Source organism: Pezoporus flaviventris, unplaced genomic scaffold (assembly GCF_033815535.1).
Source record: "Pezoporus flaviventris isolate CSIRO_AGI_PZ_B2104156 unplaced genomic scaffold, CSIRO_AGI_Pfla_v1 ptg000016l, whole genome shotgun sequence".
Taxonomy (NCBI): domain Eukaryota; kingdom Metazoa; phylum Chordata; class Aves; order Psittaciformes; family Psittacidae; genus Pezoporus; species Pezoporus flaviventris.
Window position 1 is genome coordinate 7,963,647 of NW_026892564.1, and position 21,171 is coordinate 7,984,817.

Here is a 21,171-nt window from a genome sequence, read left to right on the forward strand (position 1 = left end):
GGATTTGTCTGCAGAGTCTTCCTCTTTCTTTCCATGGCACGAGTAACTATTCTATAATCCTTCCTACATCCTACCTTCCTACCACATCTTATCCCAATCTTTTTCAGTGTGCACGGAGAAGATGGCATGATACTGGAAAAAGAGCAGAGCCAGCATTCACCTTCTCTCAGTAGATCTAGGACAACTTTCATTCAAGCAGAATACAGCAATTGATTTTCAACTTACTTTGTTTACAGCTATATTTAAACCACACCTGTATTGGTTTTTGTTTGCTTTTTAAACTGAAAGCGATTTAAAATACTATAAAAATTTCATTTTCCTGTTCAATTTGGGGTAGACTGTAAAATAACAATGCACCAGAAAGTGAGCATGCATGATAGAATTAGAGTAACTCAAATATTTGCTTACAATTTTCCATATAATTCCTACTAGCAGAGTTATAAGAAGGCAATCAGGGAAGCCTGAAACATGCTCAATTTAGTATCACTGTAAGTCTGAGACATGTCAGCACAGTTTTGGACCCTAGATCCAACCTTAACAGGTCTCCGTTTGGATTCACTATCCTCAGGGGACTTGGACCCTTCCCAAAATATGCCTTTTATCAGTATTTGCATACTGATAAGCTGCCACTGCTAACATCTGTTATCCTTTTCTTTCATAATCACTGAAATATACCGTCACTACCTGAACTTCTTCAGCAGCCAGTTCTCCATTGAAAATTTTACCCTTTTCTTTACCTGACTTCAACAATATTCTTAAATGCAGGCAGTGATGAGTACAGTTTTTTAAAGTTAATTAGGTACAATCTAATGATCATTCCTTGCTCTGCAAAACAGAGTGCTTTGAAACAGAGCTACTGATTTACTATTATTAATAGAATTTCACAAGCCCACCTCAAATAGGATTGTCAGCGTAGTTAATGGAGGTCAAAAGGATAGCTATAGGGACAGCAGGTCACAGACACAAAAGGCAGGTGTACATTTTCAACGGGAAATTATTAAACATAAAAAAGTCATAGCCTCACCACAAAGTCCTTCTGTCTTCATGGATGTGTTAGAGTGTAATCCATACTGTATATCGATGATGCCTGTAATGTGAGCCCACTTGATGCTAATACCAGCTGGGGTATTAACAATATATATTGCACCAGTATCCTGAATACTCAGTCCTTCCTTTGAAAATGGTAATGATTGAACTACAGAATCCACTACTACCTAAAATAAACCAAATACGGTTTAGAGATAAAAACAGATGGCAAAGATGCATTTTATGTCTCTACATTTTATAACAAAAGATATTTTTTACAGCCTCTGAAGCATGCAATAACAGACACAGTGCTTAAGTCACAGAGCTTCCTGTCAGTGCCATTTCCCATAGTGACAAATGAAGTAGGCATAAGAAAAAAAGATACAGAAATCTTTTCTAATTACAGAAGCAATAAATCTTTCTTATCACATATCATATGATAGAACAAAAAAACCTCCACCCGCATTCATTTATTCAAACTTATCTGTTCTCACTTGTTACTATCAGGAAAGGCAGTTTAAGTATTTATCACATTTTGGAACATTTCTATTTGGGTTTTCTGGAAATACATCTCAAGTATAAATGCTTTTGCAGCTTCTCTAAAATCTCAAAAGAGCTTTGAAGTTTCATTTTGGATAAATGGCATATAAGTGGAGCATGGTGTCACAAATATATATTCTTTGCTTCTAGCATACTATGAATTACTGGGAACCTGACCAGCAAAGTAATCCTAACCCTATAGTGCATTCATTATAAATCTAATCTACTGCATTCTACAACAGAATGAGCTCTCAGCTATCTTTTAAGTGTGCACATGATATATACATGACATATACTCACTTTTCTTGCTAAACGATTGATAAGTAATTGATATGTGCCTGTTGTTACATTTAATTTCTTAAAACAGAGCCCCGAAGTGCTTGCAGGGGGAACCTTAAAAGAAAAGTGACAAACAAGTTCAGTTACTATTTATTTTCTAATTGTGTACCAGTGCCATAGGGAATTTTTTTAAGATGTGCAATAATGACGTCTTTTATAATTAGTAAAAGAAAAAAGTACTCACTAGTTTTCTTATTGAATTTGCACTCTGAAAAACATTAGAAAGAGATTAGAAGTGCAATAATAATCGGCAGCATTCTTATTTGGCAAAAATAGGTTGACTGTTTTCTTTAAGTTCTACAACCAGCTGTATAATTGAACTAATTTAATATATTCCTTATAAACAATAAAAATACACATTTCCCAGCTAATGCAGCTTTCTGTGAATTATTTTTGTGAACTTTGTATGAACTATTTTTAGAAACTTGATTTGCTTGTTAAAGATTTAAATCAAAGGGATTTATGTGGAAAATAAGACAGAAAAGATAACACCATGACCTGAACAAGCTGAATTAAAAATACAACAGATATGCCAATAAAATCTGCTGCCCTAACTCTGATAAAACTGCTACTTTACCAAGGCATCCTCCTGCACAAGATGTAGCTCATACTTACCGTACCTCAGCTAGCTTTTAGCTGAACAGCTTTAACATTGAAAGCAACTCATTATCAGTATCACAAGATTTAGCATATGCTGCAAGGCCCTTTCAAAAAGTATTTCTTAGAGAACCACAGCTGCAGACTTCTAAAGCACATCTGCTTCCATGAGCTGTGTTCACACCTTTAGTCTGCAACCAAGAAACAGTGAAGGGAGAAATTTAAAAGAAAACCTCTAAAACAGTGTAAGACTCGGGACTTAAAATTCATGTGTACAGTTCCCCCAGTGAGAGTACATAAGAGAGCAAGTAAGGATGGAAAGGAAAGAATCCTGATGGAGTTCCTCATCAGGAACTTCTTTATCCACAAACCGAAGATGGAAATGTAAGCCAGTTGTTCAAGGGCTACATAAATTAGGACTATGGACAGTGCAAAGGAGGGTATGCAAAGACCCTAAGGATGAGACTGACCTGACCTAAACTGACAGTCTAAAAATAAAGTGGCTGGATCCCCTCTGTAGGCAATGCAGTGAGTTGGACAACTACAAAGGACAGCTCTTTACACTAATCCCAAAACGATTAATACCTTCCTAAAATAACTACAACAGATTTCAGTGGCTATTCAAAGTATTTTAGCATTTTTGCCATACTGTAAATTATAAATTCAAGTCCTCGGGAAGCTTTGTAGGTGGAGAACCTGAATGGAGACATGCAGATACAGAAGCTACGTCACCCTAACTAAGTTAAAAGGAACCTACATTTGAATTTTGTTATAACATAATACAACAATTACTGTTTAACCTGAGATAAAATTCTTTGATCTAGAGAGCATGATTAACATGTTCCTTGAATATTAAATAACTTGCCATTTTTCAAAGGGTATGGCTTTTATCTGTAAGTTTTAATTGATAAAGTTTAGCAGAATTTCAGTCTTACAACACAAAAATGCAAGACAATTATTGCAGAAATGCAAGAATCTTACCTGATTAGCAGGACATTTTTCAATATGAGCAACAATAATTTCTCCTGGTAACTTGACTAAAATGTAGGAAGCCATATTACAGAGGGCTATGTTGTTTCCATCAAATGTGATAACACTCAGTTCAGACAGTACAGAACATTGACCTAAAAAAGAACTGTCATTTAATGAGATTCCCACAAAACCATATACAGGGCATTTCTAAAAACCCTCCAATTTAGCAATATTTTCTCTCTCTCCCTCTGAATGTTCATATATATATATACTGATGACCTTGTTCTGCAGACAGTATACTGAACCAAAAGCAGAAGGAAGTGTCTTACATTACTCAGTGGAAATAGTTTAACCTATTAAGCTATGTGCCCAGAGTAAAAGTTTAAATTGGTGAAAATTTTCACTTAAGTCAATGTTTTACAGTCAAGGTCATTGAATCCGTACATTGTGAAATAAAATACATGCATTAAAATGTATGCAGTTTTGAGCTACTGATAACAAGATGCTGATCTGTCCTATCTTGAGACAGATATTTAAAAGTGCAATATGGGTTTCAATAATGCTGCAATGTTATCAATGTGACTCCTTTGTGGCTTTTTTGTTCCCTTGGCAGACAGCCATCTGCCAGTTTCTGTAGTTTCTAAGTATGAGTAAAAACTGCAGTTAGAGCTAACTGAAATTTGGGGGTTCTGTCTTGCAGAAATGACAGTATTTAATTTATTCCTTCACAAAATGTTGAAATCTGAACGTTTCTACTGATAGAAATTCTGAAAAGAGAGTCAGCTGGAATATGCTGATGTTCATGTTGCAGATTTCATTTTAATGTTTTGATTCAAAAGAAAATATTTTGACTCTCTTGAATTCAAAGATACCAAAAGTTTCAGTATATTTTATTCTGTTTTGCTGATGAACAGTTCTTTTAAATTCATGTCAGTATTCAACCTCATATTCCCACTGTAATAAACCCTTAATTTATTACTTGAAATTTACAGATCAAGGCTCTATGTTGTATTTAAAAATAAAACAGTAACTTACAAGGACATTCCCATTCTGGGCAACAACTATCAGAGTTAACTTGAACCGGCATTCCTCGAAAACCACAGTCTGGCTTCTGCACATCCTTAAGGCAGTTCCTTGAAAGGTTGTATAATATCCAATCCATATTAACACATACATAGTGGCTACATTTGTCAACAGGTTCAAGGTATCTTGGCTGTCATATAAGGAAAAAGCAACCAGAATCAACCTTACGTTCATTGCCCTTACAGAGTCCAAGCGACCACTTGTTCATCACCCTGCTCTGAGACAGAATCAGCATGACTACAAGACTCCTCATCAGTTATTTTGGAATGAATTGCTTTTTTGTGACAGGTGACAAGGATGCACATCCCACACCCACACCCCTCCTGCTCCATCTAGGTTTGGTGGAATGCAAAACATTGTGCACTGAGGCTACATGTTATATTCAGCAATAATCTGAAGCATTTAAAAAAATACAGAATCATCCGTTCCCATAATTTTAAGCCCTATAACAAAGAATCAAATGGAAAAAGGAAAGGTGGAGTGAGATTATGCAGAAACAAAAACATCCTATGGTTTATGGTTTTGTCTACAGCTCAAAAATGTGTTTTCCTATCTAGAATCAGCACATAGCTTTAAAAGTCTTACATCCGAGTTGCAGAATATACTACAGCAGTATAGGAGCAACGATACTGCAATCATCTAAGAATAGTTGCATATTTTAAAACAGACAAATGAAAACAAAATCAGGTGATTTTTAAAGCTCTGGTATTACATACATAGCATAACACAATGGACTGCAAAGCAGTTTCTATTTTAACACGTAGGAGCAAGTAGAACTGATCATACCACACATTCAGAAGATGTAGACATCAGTGTATGCATCATTGTACCAAAGGAAGCCTTCATTGTTTCTGTGCTTGCCAGAGAACTTAGTGTTTCCACAGGCTCTGGAGAGGAAGGCAGAGACATTCCACCACTAGAATGAGATAAATCTACTACAGTTCTGGTCTGAAGCTCTGTGGGCTCTGTTAAACTGAAATAAGGTTTAATGGATTTCTGTGTTGGGATATTTGACCAATCTGATATTATTACATCTGGGACTCCAGAAGCAGAGAGATTTTTTACTGTGGTTATGTTTCTTGGGAAAGGTGAACTCTGAACTGGAGATACTGTCAAATAAGACAGGGAAGATTTCTCAGTTGTGGTTGACTTTGTCTTGGTAACATTTCTTTGCTCATGTGAAATCTGACCACTTTCTAAAACATCCCCAGTTCTTTCAAATGAGGTTGCATATTTAACTTCTGAAGCTGCAAGTGAGGTACTCTTTGTCTGTGATAATGGACTTGTAGTACCAGTTGTTTTCATAATCATAATTTTTGGAGTCTCTTTAGTGCTCTGTGAAACCTGAGTCACTGCAGGTGTAAATAAAGATCTGTGTGACACATGCATGGATGTTTCTGTGGTGGTAGGAACTGAAGCTGAAGCCATATAAAACTCCAAATCGGCAACAAAAGAATCAGTGGTTTTTGTAGTAATGCTAGAGGCCACAGTAGTGACAGAAGCAAAACTGCTTGAAGAGCTAGGTGGTATTTTTGCAAAAATATAAGGCACTTTTAAGGATGTAGCATTCACTGTTGTGTTCTTGATTGTTGGTGTAGTGGATTGAGTGATGATTCCAGCAGATATGGCTGATATTGTTCCATCTTCTGAAGAACTTACCGAAGAGCTCTGTTTTCCTAGAGAAACAGTAGAGATACAAGTGGTCTTAGGAGGAGGTGAAGACACAGAGACCCTACTGGACTGGCTTTCTAAAGTGGCTTCAGGAGTTGTAGGCATTGGAAAAGGGGGCATTACAATGGATGTTTTTAGTGCTACTGAAAGGCTGAGAACCTTATGTTTGAAATGAATGCAGAAGAATCTACAGAAGTTACAAAGTCTATAATTGGGCTTTTTGAGGTTCCTTGTGTATCAAAGATGAAACTGACATTTGGGTAGCAGTTATATTTTGTGTTAATGATGATGTCCTACTGTCTGTGGGGATCAATGAAGAGCTTACAGTAAGAAGATGTCACATACAATTGTATGGATGTTGATAACAAAATATCAACAAGATTTGTTGACAAGAAATAAAGATGATGACCTTGTAAAAGAAGGATCTTTAGGAATGAAATCGCCTGAACTTTGTACCACAACGTCAGTTTTCATGTCTGTCTGTGAACAGCTTGGGTAATCTGTTACTTCTGAAGCGGTTATTAATGTAGCATTTAGAGGTAATACCAGTGTCCTAAGAGGGAAGACTGTAGACATAATCGATTTCATTAGCTTTTTTAGAAATGGATGATGCTGAAAAGGGATCAGTGTGCATTATGTATTTTCCTTCTGCTGAGGCTTTACTTGCTATAGACATATCAGGGTTTATCGGATTGACGGGAAAAGTGGAAACTGAGGAAGGTACTTTGTAAAGACTTTCAGAGGCAACGGTGACATTCACCATAGTTTTTGGTTCCAAGGAGGTAATCAGAGAACACACTGTTATAGATACTGTGCATGTTACAGAAGGACCCGAAGAAGTATTTATAGGAATTTGAGAAGCAACTTGAGGTGAGGATACAGCCACTATGGGGAAAGTAGAAGAAATGCTGCCTTTTATTAAAGGAGATACCTGCTTGAGAACTGAAATTTCCACTAAAGATAAAAATGGCTTTGGAGAAAAACTAGCTAAAGAACTTGCATTTAATGATATCAGAGAAGTTTTAGACAAGGGTTTTGCTATTTCAAAATATGAAACAGTAGCTAATTGAGAAAAACCTGTTTCAAAGTTAGCAAATCTAGTAGTCAGAATCTGGGGAGAGGCTGAATTCAGTACAGAAACGCGTGTTAGGTGAACTGCAGTTTGACCAGTGCCAGACCTAGTTCTAACAGACAAAGTAGATATAGGAGATATAGTAGATGTGCTTAGTGGCAGCTGTGAACCTAGAAGAAATACATGTCTTGTGAAAGTTGCTCTGTCAGCCAGCAAAACAGTAAAAGGCACTTCAGAGGGTACTGCTGCTCCCTTAGAATGATTTACTGAAGGAATCCTACTCTTCCCAATCCCTGGAGGTAGCTCAGAAGTGACAAAAGATGGCTTGGAGGTTAAAGATGTTAATAATGAGGTAGGGGGGAACAGTTTCTAGCTGAGTGGTTGATGTTTCAGGTGGAAATGCAACTACAACTAGGGGAGTAGGTGTCAATAACACATAATGTGTTGTAAAAGGACTTGCACTGAGTGGGGTTGTTGGACTTGCTATTGTAATGGATAAAGTTATAGATTCAGCAGAAATGACACTACGTGATGTGACTGCTGAGGCTTGAAGAGTTGCTGGAAAATCTATTGGAGAGGTGAGTGTGGAAAGGACAGTAGGGCTGGCTGTGCTGTGAAGTACATCGAAAGGCTCCACTGTACTTGATAATGAAAACATTGAATAGATGGCTGCATTAGATGCTTCCAATGAATAAGCGTCTGTGACGGGCTGTGCCGACGTATTCATTCCCCTTAAAGCTGTGTTTGCTTTCATGGTTATTTTGCCTGTCACATCAGCATGGGTTGACTTAGTCCCTGAAGTAACAAATAAAGGAGGTGTCTGAGAACACTCTGTGGTAGTACCCGTGTGAGAGATTAGCAATGAAGGTTTTGTTCCAATTGCTGATTCTGTAGGTGCCAAAGGTATGCCTAAAAGGAAAAAAAAAAGCATGTTCCAATGTCTTTCATAGATTATTGGTAAAGCAGAATAGCAACATCTATCTCTACTCAAGTCCCATTTAAACGTTAACAAATTAGAGCACCATTTTGCTAAGAAGGTAACTTGCCAGTGGTTCTAGGTTGTCTAATGCCTTTGAGAAACTCAGCTGATTCAGGTTTTCTAATTTTGTTTGCGAATGAAGTAGGTAATTTTTTATTATTAGTGACAATCTTGATTTTGCAAAGCAATTATAGAAGCAACAAGGGAATTCTATTGAGAATTCAGTATATGCAAGATAGTAAAACATTTTGAACAAATAAATCTTTGGAAGATAGCATACTATGAGGTAACTTTGCACTAGCAAATATCAACCAATGTATTTAATTTGAAACTTGTAAAATAAAATAGGAGACAGTATTAAATGTAATTGTTATGTTAAAAGAATACTGTTTCCCAGAATAAGCAAATAATGTGGTGTCATCACAAGTTATCATTCAAGTTATGAAATAGTTGCACTGAATTTGTTACTGGTGGCTTATAAACTGAAAAGTCTGAACTTTTCACCACAGCATTTCCTCCATTTGGGATCTTTGTCTTATACACACATGATATACTAGCACAGTGCATAGTCAAATATAGTTGCAATTAGTATAACGCCATCACAGAAGGTTAAATTTAACACAGTATTAGAGAAATTAAAGAAGTTAACTTTATCTAGGGCTTGTTTGGACGTAGGAGATTTGTTTTAGACTACTCAGAATGCAGTGTAAGTTCAATAGTAAAGTATTTATCAAAAAGTAGAATGTATATTTGGTTAAAACTTTTCCATGGATCTTTAGAGTAATTCATAAGATTAGACCAATATAATAAAGTATACTTACAGTCTTCTGGATAAACACATTTAAGTGTGACCTCATCAAGGATCATGTTTTTGGGACAGTATGGCAAGCATCCTTCAACCCTTTAAAACAGTGTATGGTTAATTCTAAAGCCACAGGAGAAAGGTAGATTAATTTTAACTTATTTTACTATGGCAAAATGAAACACTTGAATATCTTCTCCATCAGAGTTTAGAGAACGTTCCACTGTAGTGATGAACACAGCATTTGAGGCATGTAATGTCAAAAAGACATTGAAGAGCACAATTCTATTTCTAAATTGTTAATAATTATTTCTAAATTGTTAATAATCAATTATTTGCATAGACTGACAAGCATGATAGTTTTGGACCATTCTGCTTCCACAAACAGGAGGAAGTTCAGATCCCTACGCACAAAGGTTTTTCCATGGACACAGAAATTCTTGACAAGACTGCTGTCTTACCCAGGTATGTTCATTTGATACATTAAAATATTTAGACTGACTCCATAAAAAGTCTCATTCTTGTGCATTTTCAGCATGGAAGAGTGCAGGCAAGTCCATATAGTCCCTATTTCATTTGGGGAGAATTTTTAATGAGAAGGTCATGACGTTAACAACCAGTTTGCCCGTATGGAAAAAGGTAAGAATACCAACAGGGAAAGTTAGTTATACTAGTAATATTCCTAATCATAAACTGCATATGCCTAGGGAGGTCAGCTGAAATGCAAAATATCATTTCTTTTCCACCAGATTTTGCACTTGGCATTTTTCTTTTTAGTTTGTTGTGGTTCCAGACGTGCCAGGGGAGATCCGTGGAGACAGGAAATCTTATTACTGATAACAAGTTATCACCTGTGTGAAATCCCTCACATCATGCCAGTATCTATTATTATAAAGTTCCCTTCTCTTACAGAAGAGGGCGTAGTCTACCCTTACTATTTCTACAGGTTTTGATCTCATAAACACCAGAAAGATGTAGTCATGTACAGCGTCGTGGGTTAGGATGTGAATATCAATCCATAGAAGGATATAGCCTTCATTTAACTTAATAGATTTCCACTCAGCCACTACCAGAAGCTAATCTCCCGGGCTATTATAGACTTTCTTGTTCTGGTGTTGAAAGGTCACATGTAAACAGGAAGGTACAGCATGAGAAACAAGAAGTTTTTTACAATTGTTTTCATATGACTTGTGAGACTTGCTCACAAGAGTGATACTGAAATCTGGATGAGTAAATACGAATGTATATTGCAGCTGCAGTCATTCTTAGAAAGCCTATGGAACGCGTGTTACAGAAATCAATAGGGTAGCAATACAAGCTTAATTTTACTTACGGAGGAAGGAATTTGCATGCTATTCCTTCAGGATCACTACAGGTTTTAACACAAGGATTAGCACAAGATTCATATCGCCACTCACACATTCTTCTATAAGGCACAGAGGCACGGAGTTCTGAGGAAGAAGAAAAAGGTATTATTTTTTTATTATGTAGTCAATAAACAGTAAATTTATAGTCTTTTTTATACTGTACAATGGAGTTTTCAGAAAAAAATAAAAAATTAGAGAAATTCTTGAGAACTTATGAATATGTGAGATTTTGGTCATTATCAGTTTCGTCTTTTATATTCAGTCAAGCTAAAAGACACTGAAACATCAAGTTTCAAGTTACAAACAGCTACTCACTTTTACAATATATTGTGTGTAAAGCCTTCAAAATCAGTTAAACATAGTGAAGGTACTGCAAAATGCAAAATTTACCTTCAATACTAAAGCTACTCAAACGTTTGAATTCTTCTGAATCATCATACTTTGCCACTTTAACACCAGATGAGGTGAGAATGATGAAAAAGCCTTTTTTACTGTGCAGTTCAAAGGCGCTGAGCCCTGGACTCCAGAGGCCCTGGTGGTGGAAGAAGGTGGCTCGTCTCTGAAAGGAGTCACTTGCCTGCCACTGCTCCAACCCAGCGGTTTCATTGTCATGTACATACAGAAAGTAGTTTGGTCTTTCAGCAGATTCAAGGGAAACGAGAGAGAGAGCTTCCACAAAAGAAAAGGAAATAAAAAGAATAGTAAAATTTTCACAGAAAAAAAACTTGAAAGTGAGATTAAAATCTATATATTGTCTGTTAAGTGGTTCCTTTTTAAACAGCTGGTTTTCACAGGAAAATATTTCAGGTTTATGTAATAAACAAAAAACAAGTTTAGAAATGCAGGGTCTAAAGGAGACTTCAAATGATCACATAATCAGAAATCAGCAGAAAGCCAATCAGTTAGATCAAAACTATATTGTCTACTGCTACCAGCCTTTGAAATTATTCATAAGCAGTCTGAAACTGGGACTAGCTCAAATTGGGAGGCTTTTCTCGAATTAGGACTAATACTTAACAGTTCAGCTGTACCGAGTTTTCATTAGTAAGTAACACCATGCAAATTTTGTAAGAAGGTGCTTGACTTCACCTTGAGGCCAAGCTTGTTTTACATATGGTTATATCCAGCAATACAGTAAGAAAACCTGTGGCCTAAGAAAAGGCTCAACCCTCTATTTGCTCTATGCATGCTGGAAATCAAAAGTGAAGAAAATTCTCTGAAAATAAGAACTTAGAAGACTGACTTCATATTTGGTTTTCAACTTGAATAAAATCTTGAAGTGTCTTTAATGTAGATCGATACTATCTAACTCCTCACAGATATAAAGGCTACCTGTGTGCTGCACAGACATAATGAATGTTTTACTTCCACTTTACATCAGTTGGGGAATTGACAAGACAATTAATTCTTCTGTTTTATGTACTTTCTCATTCATAAATCATATATAAAACCCTAATTTCTCAACTGTTTGTAAATATAGTTTCAATTTTTACCAAGATAGGACTTCTCTATCTTGATTTTTCAGGGTTTAGGATTTTTTTTCAACAAATTGGTTGTTCTAAGTTGCATATTTTATAGTCCACTGAAAGTTGCAAAAAAGAAGAAAAGATAAAGTAGAAGTAATATTACTGGAGATGAAAATATCCTGCATTTATCTTCAGTTTTGATACTGGCGAGATACATGTGCAAAATTTTCCATTTTCCAGTTATCCAAACTAATTTTTGTTTGTTTGTTTTTTTCCAAGAAGGAATTCTAATTACTTGTATTTTGCAATATTTCTTAAAAAAACCTTGAAAAGTCAGCTTTAAAGCTGGCAGTGAGGTTTACCAGTTTATTTTTTAATTAAAGAACCCCAGTATTCCTCAGTTTTGAAATTGGCTGCTTCAATCTCACTTATTCCAATAACTAAAAATATCTATACTATTTTAGAAGATTCAACAAAAATCATCCAAAATTGTTCATATAGCTTGAAAAATATGCATTGCCATTAGCAAAATTGTTGAGAACACTTACATAAATCTTTATCTTTGAAAAGCCCTGGAGTTATCATGAAGCTGAAAAATACATTTCCATATGCTCCAGCTCTAGGCAGGGGAAATATCCTTCTACTAGATATATTAGCTCCTATAATTGTGTCATTCTGTCCGTAACTTGCCAAAATATAGGGTCCTTCACCAAGACCTAAGGGGAGAAAAATCAAAATAGAAAAAGAAAAATCCTCCTTGCATAATATACAAAATCTGAGTTAACATAATATGTTGTCTTAAATACATTGGAATTACAGCTCAATGCCTCAAGTTATTACACTAGTGTAGGTCTGTATCTATCTGTTCAACATACCCCCTTATTCTTTGCTCACTGCCCAGAATACAGCAGATACAAAATGAGCACAAAGAACTGTGGGCAGCTGTGCTCACAAAATGACCTGTACAAGAAAGCAACCTGGGCTGCTTTTTTATGGTGTTTAGTCTTTTACATGTCCTTATTTCTATAATTTGAAAGAATCTGAATTCAACAGAGCAACTTTAATATTATTTCCCACATAGACACTGAAGCTGCTCTAAGATCTACAAGCCAATTTCTCCCTGCAAAAAACAGATTTCAAATTATATTCAACTTCTGGCACAATATTGCTTAAGCAGTTGCCTAGTTCATCCTCTCCCACAAACCACTTGCTTCTGCCCCCCTACTGCCCCATTTATTATGCCCTCCTAAGTGCTTCAGCAGTGAAGTGATCCAGCTGAAAAGCAACCAGCTAATTTTTCCAGTCTGGTTCACCACACCGTTATTCAAAAGCTCATGCCAATAGAAAAGTGACAACAGCCTCAGCTGGTGCTGCTGCCAAAACAGTGCTGGCCTAACCATGCCCTGCAGCAAACCTCTGGAGCTATTTCTGCTAGGCTGGAAGGGATACGCCCAGATATAACAGCATCCATCTTTGTCACTATATCCCACTGAAAGAACCAAGAGCAGCATACTTCTAAAATCTTACTTTGTGAGTTATAAACAAAATGTGTAGATTTTGTAAAAGCTTTTAATCATTACAGTGAAAAGACTGAACCCTTTCCCAGCCTAAGACAGCTCCTTTCAAGCATGAATCTTCCAAGAGAGAAGGAATTCTCATAATAATGAGATTTGCCTCAGCTAGAAGCTAAACACTGAATTCTAAACAAAGCTGCTTGAAAATAACTACTGTTTTTATATGAAAGCTATGTTGGAGCTCATAAAGCCCACAAGCTTGCCACTTATAAAGAAATGGCAAGAAAATTTACCTCAAAAAGACCCTTTATTCTGTCATTGAATGTTTATCCCTACATATTAACAGACATTTTGCCTAGGACTTGAACAAAAGCAGGAGTTTCCTTAAAGATTAACAGTCTGAAGTCATGCAGAACAAAAGAGAATCACAGAAGCCATCCCAGTCCCAAAAGGTGTTTTGCTGGCACTTTGTGGTAGAAACATGCATAACACCATCCTTGACCTTAACTGTGGTAGGCGATTAAGCACCACACAGCTGCCCACTGACATCTACATGCTGCTACTGTACTGAGCCAGACTCCTTGGAGGAGAAAAATATCCTCCTTGTATGATGATCATTATAGGATGCAAGCCACTAAAAAAAACGTATCAAAAGTATTTATTTCATTGCATTTAGTCGTTTCCTTTGCTTTTCAATATCTTGCTCCACACAAAGCACATGCATATTATCCTAATATAAGTGGGGATGCTATAAGAATTAAGAATTCCTCATTCTAAAGAACTGTCCTCTATAGTACAATACTTGTGAGACTTGTGCATAAAAACCTGTAACCTTTCAATTTTAAAATAGAATAGATCTCAGTTTTTAAATTTACAGTAGAAATGCAAGGTAACATCCTTCTATTGCTTCTCCTTGGCTGCAAGATGTGCTGCAGGGTGCATTTATGCACCCCCACATTGAATATGATGAGGTTATTAATTGAGACATTAGGGATTACTAAGATTGTTCAACACAGCAGGGCCACTGACCTTTACTCATTAAAAATAGAAGCAATTTTAAAACTACATACACCAACTCAAAGAAAAAGCCCATCAATTAATTCAACTGAGGTTTTAATTGAATCAGAGCAACGTCTTTTATACAATAACAAAGAAGAAAAACTAAAACAAAGCAAGCCACATCAGAATGAAAACCTAGAAAATAATTGCATAGTGTGACAAACATTCATAAATTTGTGAGGGTTTTTTATTTTTACCCCTAAAATTATACCAAATTAATTATCATTATTATTTATGTAACTCTGATTAACTCAGTTTCATCAGAGATGCATTATATCCACACCATTCATTTCTGGATAAAAGCACTTGAGTTTCCCTGTGCCAAAGGCAGTTAGTTCAGTGAGGTGAAAATTCAAATGTTAATAACCATGTGTAAACTTCTAAGATGCACACTAGTGCATCAGTATTTGAATTCCTTACTAATGCAGGACTGTGTATGTTTATATAGGACAAATCTCAAGTAATACATGAGATATCACGCAGAACAAAACCCAGTCTTTTAGATATCCATAGCAGAACAGGAGGAAAGAAAAAGTGACATAATGATATAATGAGGTTAAATAGAGAAGGCGTATGTTGCAAAATGACATATAATACTCCAGGCTGCTCATACAAGTCACCTCTCCTTTTTAATGGACTTGAAGGTCCAGTCAGTTCAAGGTATTGTGACTATGCAATCCTACCCTAGGGAATGGGGAGAACGGTAAAAAAGAGAACCTCCAGCACTGCTGCAACTGACAGCGATTCTCAGCACAAGCTGCTAAGAGTTTTATATGCATGGTTCATTGTACCATATTTCATCTGAGATGCCAGATGTGCTGCTTTGCTTACAACTATGTTTGTTTCCATGCCACCACCATCCCTGCACACAGAGCAAAAAGGCCCATGGGGACTTGTTTTGCTAACTTGCTGAGCTCGCTAATACCCACACATAGCCAAATTAGGAGTGCAAAAACTCACAGTCTAACCTGGGAAAGAGAGAAATTATCAAACTATATTTTCGTCCACAGTTAGTCTGAGTGAACCAATGTAAGAAAAGTGTGTCCTGGGTATTTGGTTTTGAAAGAGAAAATAAGTGAGGAGGGGAGAGATTAACATCTCAAAATAGCATCATACAGAAAGAAAGATGTTAGAATAGAAAACCTGAAAAGTAGATTCAGCAACATATATAAATATGAGGATGAATCAAAGATAGTAATATCAAATGCTACATACCTTGATTGTAATAATCACAGTCATAAGCTAAAAGAAATGAAAACAAGCACATTACTATTACAAAGTAACATCGGAATCTATGCATATCTGCATTCTAAAAATGTAAAGTTCACTTTCATCAGAGGGAGTTTCAGTGAGTGACTTTATTTCCTTAGGCATTTATTTAGAGACACACAGCTGTATTAAAATAGATGTGCCAGGACAGCAGACCTTAAGCATGAATTAATATACAGCTGACAGCATGAATTCTTCTGCTTTTCACCATCTGTGAAAAGGAGAATGGAGTGAAGCTCTTTGCAGCCCTACACAGAACACTGGACGCACCCCAGATCTGGTATACCACTGCCTTTCCAACACTCTCTGCACTGGCACACCCTGAGCCCAGACAGTCCTCTTCAGTGATACAGCAAATTTGAGTGTATAACACTAAGAGCTAACACAGAGACAGCTTGAAAATGGTGAAGAAGGGCACTTATTATGCACCTGATTCTGTCATATTTGTATTATTGGGCAGAAAAAGGCCAAAGAAGCCTCAAAGATGAGCTCCAGTGTGAGGCCAGCCCAGGTACATACCACAGAGGGAAGGAGATCGCCAGTGAATCGGTGCTCCTTGCTGGCAGCACTTGTGAGCATAAGCTGCAATACTGGTACACAAGCACTCGCAGTCCCCACCAAGATTGCAGTTGCACGTATCTGTGTGACAATTTTTGACAAAAGAAGTCACATCAATCTGGGGAAAAATAAATAAATAGAAGAAAAAGAGGGTTGGAGACTGAATTGCATGAGCTGTATGTACAAATTCCTGTTGCACCATTTACAGCAGAAGTGCTATCTCTGGATGAAGTGAAAGGATTTAACACAAAAATATGGTATTTTCTAAGGTTTGGGTACATTCCTAAACAAAAAGTACACTTTGAATGATCAGTTTGTACGTATGTTACAGGCCAAGAGAAAATTTCAGTCAGTGACTTAACATGTCTGTCCACACAATTCCTGTTCATCAGGTCTGGAGTGTATATCGAAGCTGGCAGTTCTGTTTTTATAAGGCAAATACTGCCATCTACAGTTATCCTGCCAGTTTTGCACAAGCAACAGTCTGCAGAGAGATGCAGCTCTGATTATAAAGTAATTAAAGTAATAATTTGTAAAGGGAGTTTTGATTAGTGAAAGAAAGGTCGAGTGTTCATTTGCAGAAAAATTTTCCTGCGCTTATAAAGGTTTTAATATACTTTGTCCACAAATTTCATTAGATCAAAAACCCATATCTCACTCTAAAATGCTATCACATTAGTTTGTGTTTTCACATGGTACACTATTTCTTTTTTGTAAGGTTAAGCAATGTTTCCAAAACAGTGTTCTTACTACTCAACACATGCAATGTTTAAAGCAATGCTTTTCTTCAGTTTAGACTCTGGGCTAGCTCAGTTGTAGAGCCCTCAAATGGTACACGTCAGATTACAGAAATACCATCACAGAAACAAAGCAGCGCTTATCTAACACGGAGACAGCTTGTCAGCTGGCAGTTGCTAGAAGCTGTCAGGGACATGAAAACTGGTTTTCTGCTTTCACTGGAGAGAGACGCCATTTTGCTTTCATTCTTTTCCTCATTTCGAAAACAAGGACAGCACTCGTGTGGGGGCATGAGCGTTGGCTCTATAGAAAATGGCTCTAATAGCTTTGCAGGAACCACCAAACAGCAGACTGGATCCAAAGACCTGTCTCATGTCTGCAGGACAGCATCTCCCCATGGGTTGGCAAGATCCTGCAGCCGGGACAAACTGGGGTCCTCGGGTCAAAGCTCCTGCTGAGCTGAGGAGTTATGAGGAAGACTTTCTTTTCTGCAAGTGTTGAGGGTCCTCAACCCTGATGAGTTCAGTGCTCAGCTGGGCAATCGCAGCCCATCAGTCACTCCCAGCCAGAGATGCAATGTTTTGTTTCCCTGAAAATGGGAGGTTCCAGCCTCCGCTGAGCTCCACGGACAGCAGGATCCTCCACCACTCACACAGCAGGAGTGAGTGTAGGAGAGCTGTTCCAAAGAACATCCTGAAACCCACATCTACACTTTCTTTTCTTTCCATGCCCCCAGTGTCAGTCACTGGGCTTTTTTCTTGGCAGCCAGTTCCCTAGCCATGCTGCCACCAGTCAGCTGCAGACATCCTTAATAGGGGTCACTTTACCTTTACTTTTTTAATGTAATTATGCTAAATTTTTGTCATAATGTTTACAAATTTTAATCACAACATGGATAAGATATAGAAAATGAATGTTCAAGAGAAAACATCTTTCTTTATGGGTTATAATAATGCAGTTCCTTAAAAACTCTCAAAAGTTCCATTTTATTTATTACTTTCCATTTCAAAAATACCCTCATCACCATGTTCTCAGGCACATGCTCAAAAAATTCTTTACATAGTAACTAAAGTCAACATTAATAAATCTCTTGTTTTAAGCTACTGCAACCTCCTCCTCCGTCAAATTCCTAACCATGTTGATATCAAACTTCAGTCCTGAAAGTCAGGAGGTTCAGCTGGGACATCTAATAATCTCATTTAGTATTAATTGTCATAAACAAAATAAGAGACCAATACAAAATGTCATAGTGGTTCTTGCTTGCACAGGTGTGAAGAAGCAACTTCAATAACTAGAGGCTAAAATCAGATATTGGGAAAAATGCATAGGGTATTGTGCTGATAAAAGGTGGACTAAAATGGAATCAAAAATTCCTACACAAGCTATTTGCTAGACTGAAATTAAGGACATTCTTGTAACTGAAGCCCCGAGCTCTGCCAGGTACTGGGAAAATAAGGACACCAAACCTCAGAGTTTTGATAAAAAAACAGATTATAAGCTGTCAGCCAATTAAAAATACTGATAGCTCTGAAGCTGAAATCTTGGTCGCTCATATTTCTTTCCATATTGAGCAGGACAGTTAACAAAATAAACTCATTTGAGATAAGCTGTAGGCACATCACACAAACGTTTATTTTAGAATCCTGCAATATATACAAAAAAATTAAAAATGTAATTACCTCTATAAATAAAAGATATAAATAAAACCTAAAGAGAACAGAAACTTCATTATCCAGTCTGCTAACTCATGGCTCTCAGTTATCACTAGCATGTTTAGGCTCCAGCCTTGAAAGGAGCAAGGAGCTCTGCACAAAAATAGCCCACCCACAAAGAGATACTTGCAGGGCTCTACTCTGTATCCTCCATGGCATGTGGACTAATAGGAATAGCAAGAAGAAATTAATTACTGGAATTTTAATGTTTTCCTACAGGAAAGCACATCTTGGATATTTAATAAACTTACCACATTGCGACAAGGTGCAAAAACATCGCTGTATAAAATTGAGCATTCCTTTTTGGCATAAGGGAACTTGCTCTGATGTACCTCACATGGCCTTAATGTTTCATTTGGGCTCTTGCACTTAAAAACAACAAAAACACCACAAGCATTTTATACAAAGGTGTGTTTACCATGGACTCAGGCACGCTGTAATCACATAATTCAATACCTGGATACTCATAAAATCAAAATAAAGCTTAAATTCTATCTATTTCATCTCCCCTTTTTCCGAATTTGCTGTTATAACTGAAAACATTTGCACAAAAAAAGAATCTTTGTGTTTTGTTCTGAAGTACTGAAATGTTCCTGTTGTCTGCTCAGCACATAAAGACAAAATGTTTTCTTTGTGACACATTATAATCATTACCAGAGCAACCAACTGTAACATTGCAAACAAATACATGATCCAAATCCATCCCTGGTGGTTTTGCACTGACTTTAAATGGAGCCACACTACAGATGGCTTTAGCCCTGTAAGTTCAAATAAAGAAACAGTGGTAGGAAGAGAGCAACCCATAAAAAAAAAAAAAAGATAGAATCAAAGATCATCATGATAACTCAAAAATGACTGAGTTACAGCTCCCTCTCTTCAACAAGAAAAACTAGTGGACAGAAAAAATGCAACAAAATGACAGCTCAGAAAACACGAGCTCATCCAAAACCATACTCTCTTGGTGCAGCAGGGAAACCAGGAGAAGCTAATGATGGATCCATAAGCAGCATTGGGGTGTTCTGATGCAGCCTCAGCTGCAGTGCAGCTGCCTGAGCTACCTTCATGTGTGGATCCTTTGCCATGGGGGGACATACTGCCACTCCCAGGAGGGAAAAACCCTGGAAGCATCCCATGCTTCATGGTGCCAATGCAAGCTTACCAATAGCAAAGTAGGCTTCTAAGCCTCCAGCTATCAAATACACATTTGAAGTACTTAGATTTTGCAGAAAATATGACCAGGATCCATCTCTAAGAAGGTCAAAGGTCCTTTCTGAAAATATCTTTAATTCCTACTGCAGAGATAGATGAAGTGTCAAGTCTGGCTGAACGTAGGCTGCCTTCAAGGCCAATATCAAACTCAAATACTGAGTGCTCTGACAGCCACAGAGATCAAAAGATGATATGAGATTTTACAAATAAATATATATATATAGCTAAAAAAAAGGCAAGTGCAAGTTTGGGCTGCATAAGCATAGGTCATAACATCCTAGAAGTTAATGTGCTATGTAAACACTACACACCTTTTTAAAGCAGCCACTGAACTGACAAATTGGAAAGAAAAATTCATATAATTTATTCAAAGCCTTTATACTTTCCTTTATGTACCACCTTCTAGATGAGCAGTATAACCACCACCACTACACACTGGCCTTGCTTGCTCACCCAATCTAAACAGATTATGTAGAGTAAAATAGATCTAAAGGGAGATATTGAGGGAGAGAAGCCTCAAAACGTTTACTCCAAATTAGAATAAGTATCATATTCTTTCATGAGGCGAGAGATTTTGGTTCAGTTTCCTGCTGTGAGTTAAGGAAAGACTAAAAACTGGTTCTCACAGACACCCTAAGGGAGTGCTTTACAAATACTGATTTTTCAGGAGGTTTATAAGGCTATAAAACCTCACATCTCAGCACAAATTAATAAAATACTTATTCTCCTGTGTTGCAAAACACAGTTGCAGTCATCCACTCTATAGCTTCTTCCCTTCTCCTTGGAAACCAAGTTTCCATACTTGATTGTGCCTGTTGTTGTTCTGAGCGCTTTCTGTCTCACCCCTTCACCACTGCTGCTTCATCAGTTAATTCTCTGTTTACAAACTGCAACTAAAAATAATCAATTCTTTTTTCAGTGTTGAGAAAGAAAAGTTTTTCCAGACTCTTTCTACTTTCAGTGTCCTGATGCCTCCAACACCAGAGAGATTACAATTGCTTTTAAAATTGCATCCAAAACATCAGAAGCAACGTATCAAACTTTGTACAGAATTGAAATCCAGACAGCTGTGATCATTATATGACATAGGGAAAAATATTTTCTTCCCTAAAGAGATTGTTTGGTTTCATTTAAATTCAGTATGTGTTTACTATGATGTAAGACATTAATCACACATTTCACATCTACAGACATAAAA

General features: G+C 37.0%; 1 protein-coding gene across 1 annotated transcript in view; it reads right to left on the reverse strand.

The window, feature by feature from the left end:
• OTOGL (otogelin like) overlaps positions 1 to 21,171 on the reverse strand; it is a 97,393-nt gene that overhangs the window by 20,994 nt on the left and 55,228 nt on the right. Inside the window, exons 29-42 of the mRNA XM_061454525.1 lie at positions 19,016 to 19,132; positions 16,276 to 16,432; positions 15,703 to 15,729; positions 12,463 to 12,630; positions 10,839 to 11,117; positions 10,415 to 10,532; positions 9,101 to 9,180; positions 8,144 to 8,209; positions 5,344 to 6,233; positions 4,510 to 4,687; positions 3,484 to 3,626; positions 2,090 to 2,113; positions 1,867 to 1,959; positions 1,025 to 1,214 (exon numbers count right to left, since the gene is read on the reverse strand). Of these exons, the coding sequence (XP_061310509.1) occupies positions 1,025 to 1,214; positions 1,867 to 1,959; positions 2,090 to 2,113; positions 3,484 to 3,626; positions 4,510 to 4,687; positions 5,344 to 6,233; positions 8,144 to 8,209; positions 9,101 to 9,180; positions 10,415 to 10,532; positions 10,839 to 11,117; positions 12,463 to 12,630; positions 15,703 to 15,729; positions 16,276 to 16,432; positions 19,016 to 19,132 (2,530 nt within the window). The remainder of the gene's footprint in view (positions 1 to 1,024; positions 1,215 to 1,866; positions 1,960 to 2,089; positions 2,114 to 3,483; positions 3,627 to 4,509; positions 4,688 to 5,343; positions 6,234 to 8,143; positions 8,210 to 9,100; positions 9,181 to 10,414; positions 10,533 to 10,838; positions 11,118 to 12,462; positions 12,631 to 15,702; positions 15,730 to 16,275; positions 16,433 to 19,015; positions 19,133 to 21,171) is intronic.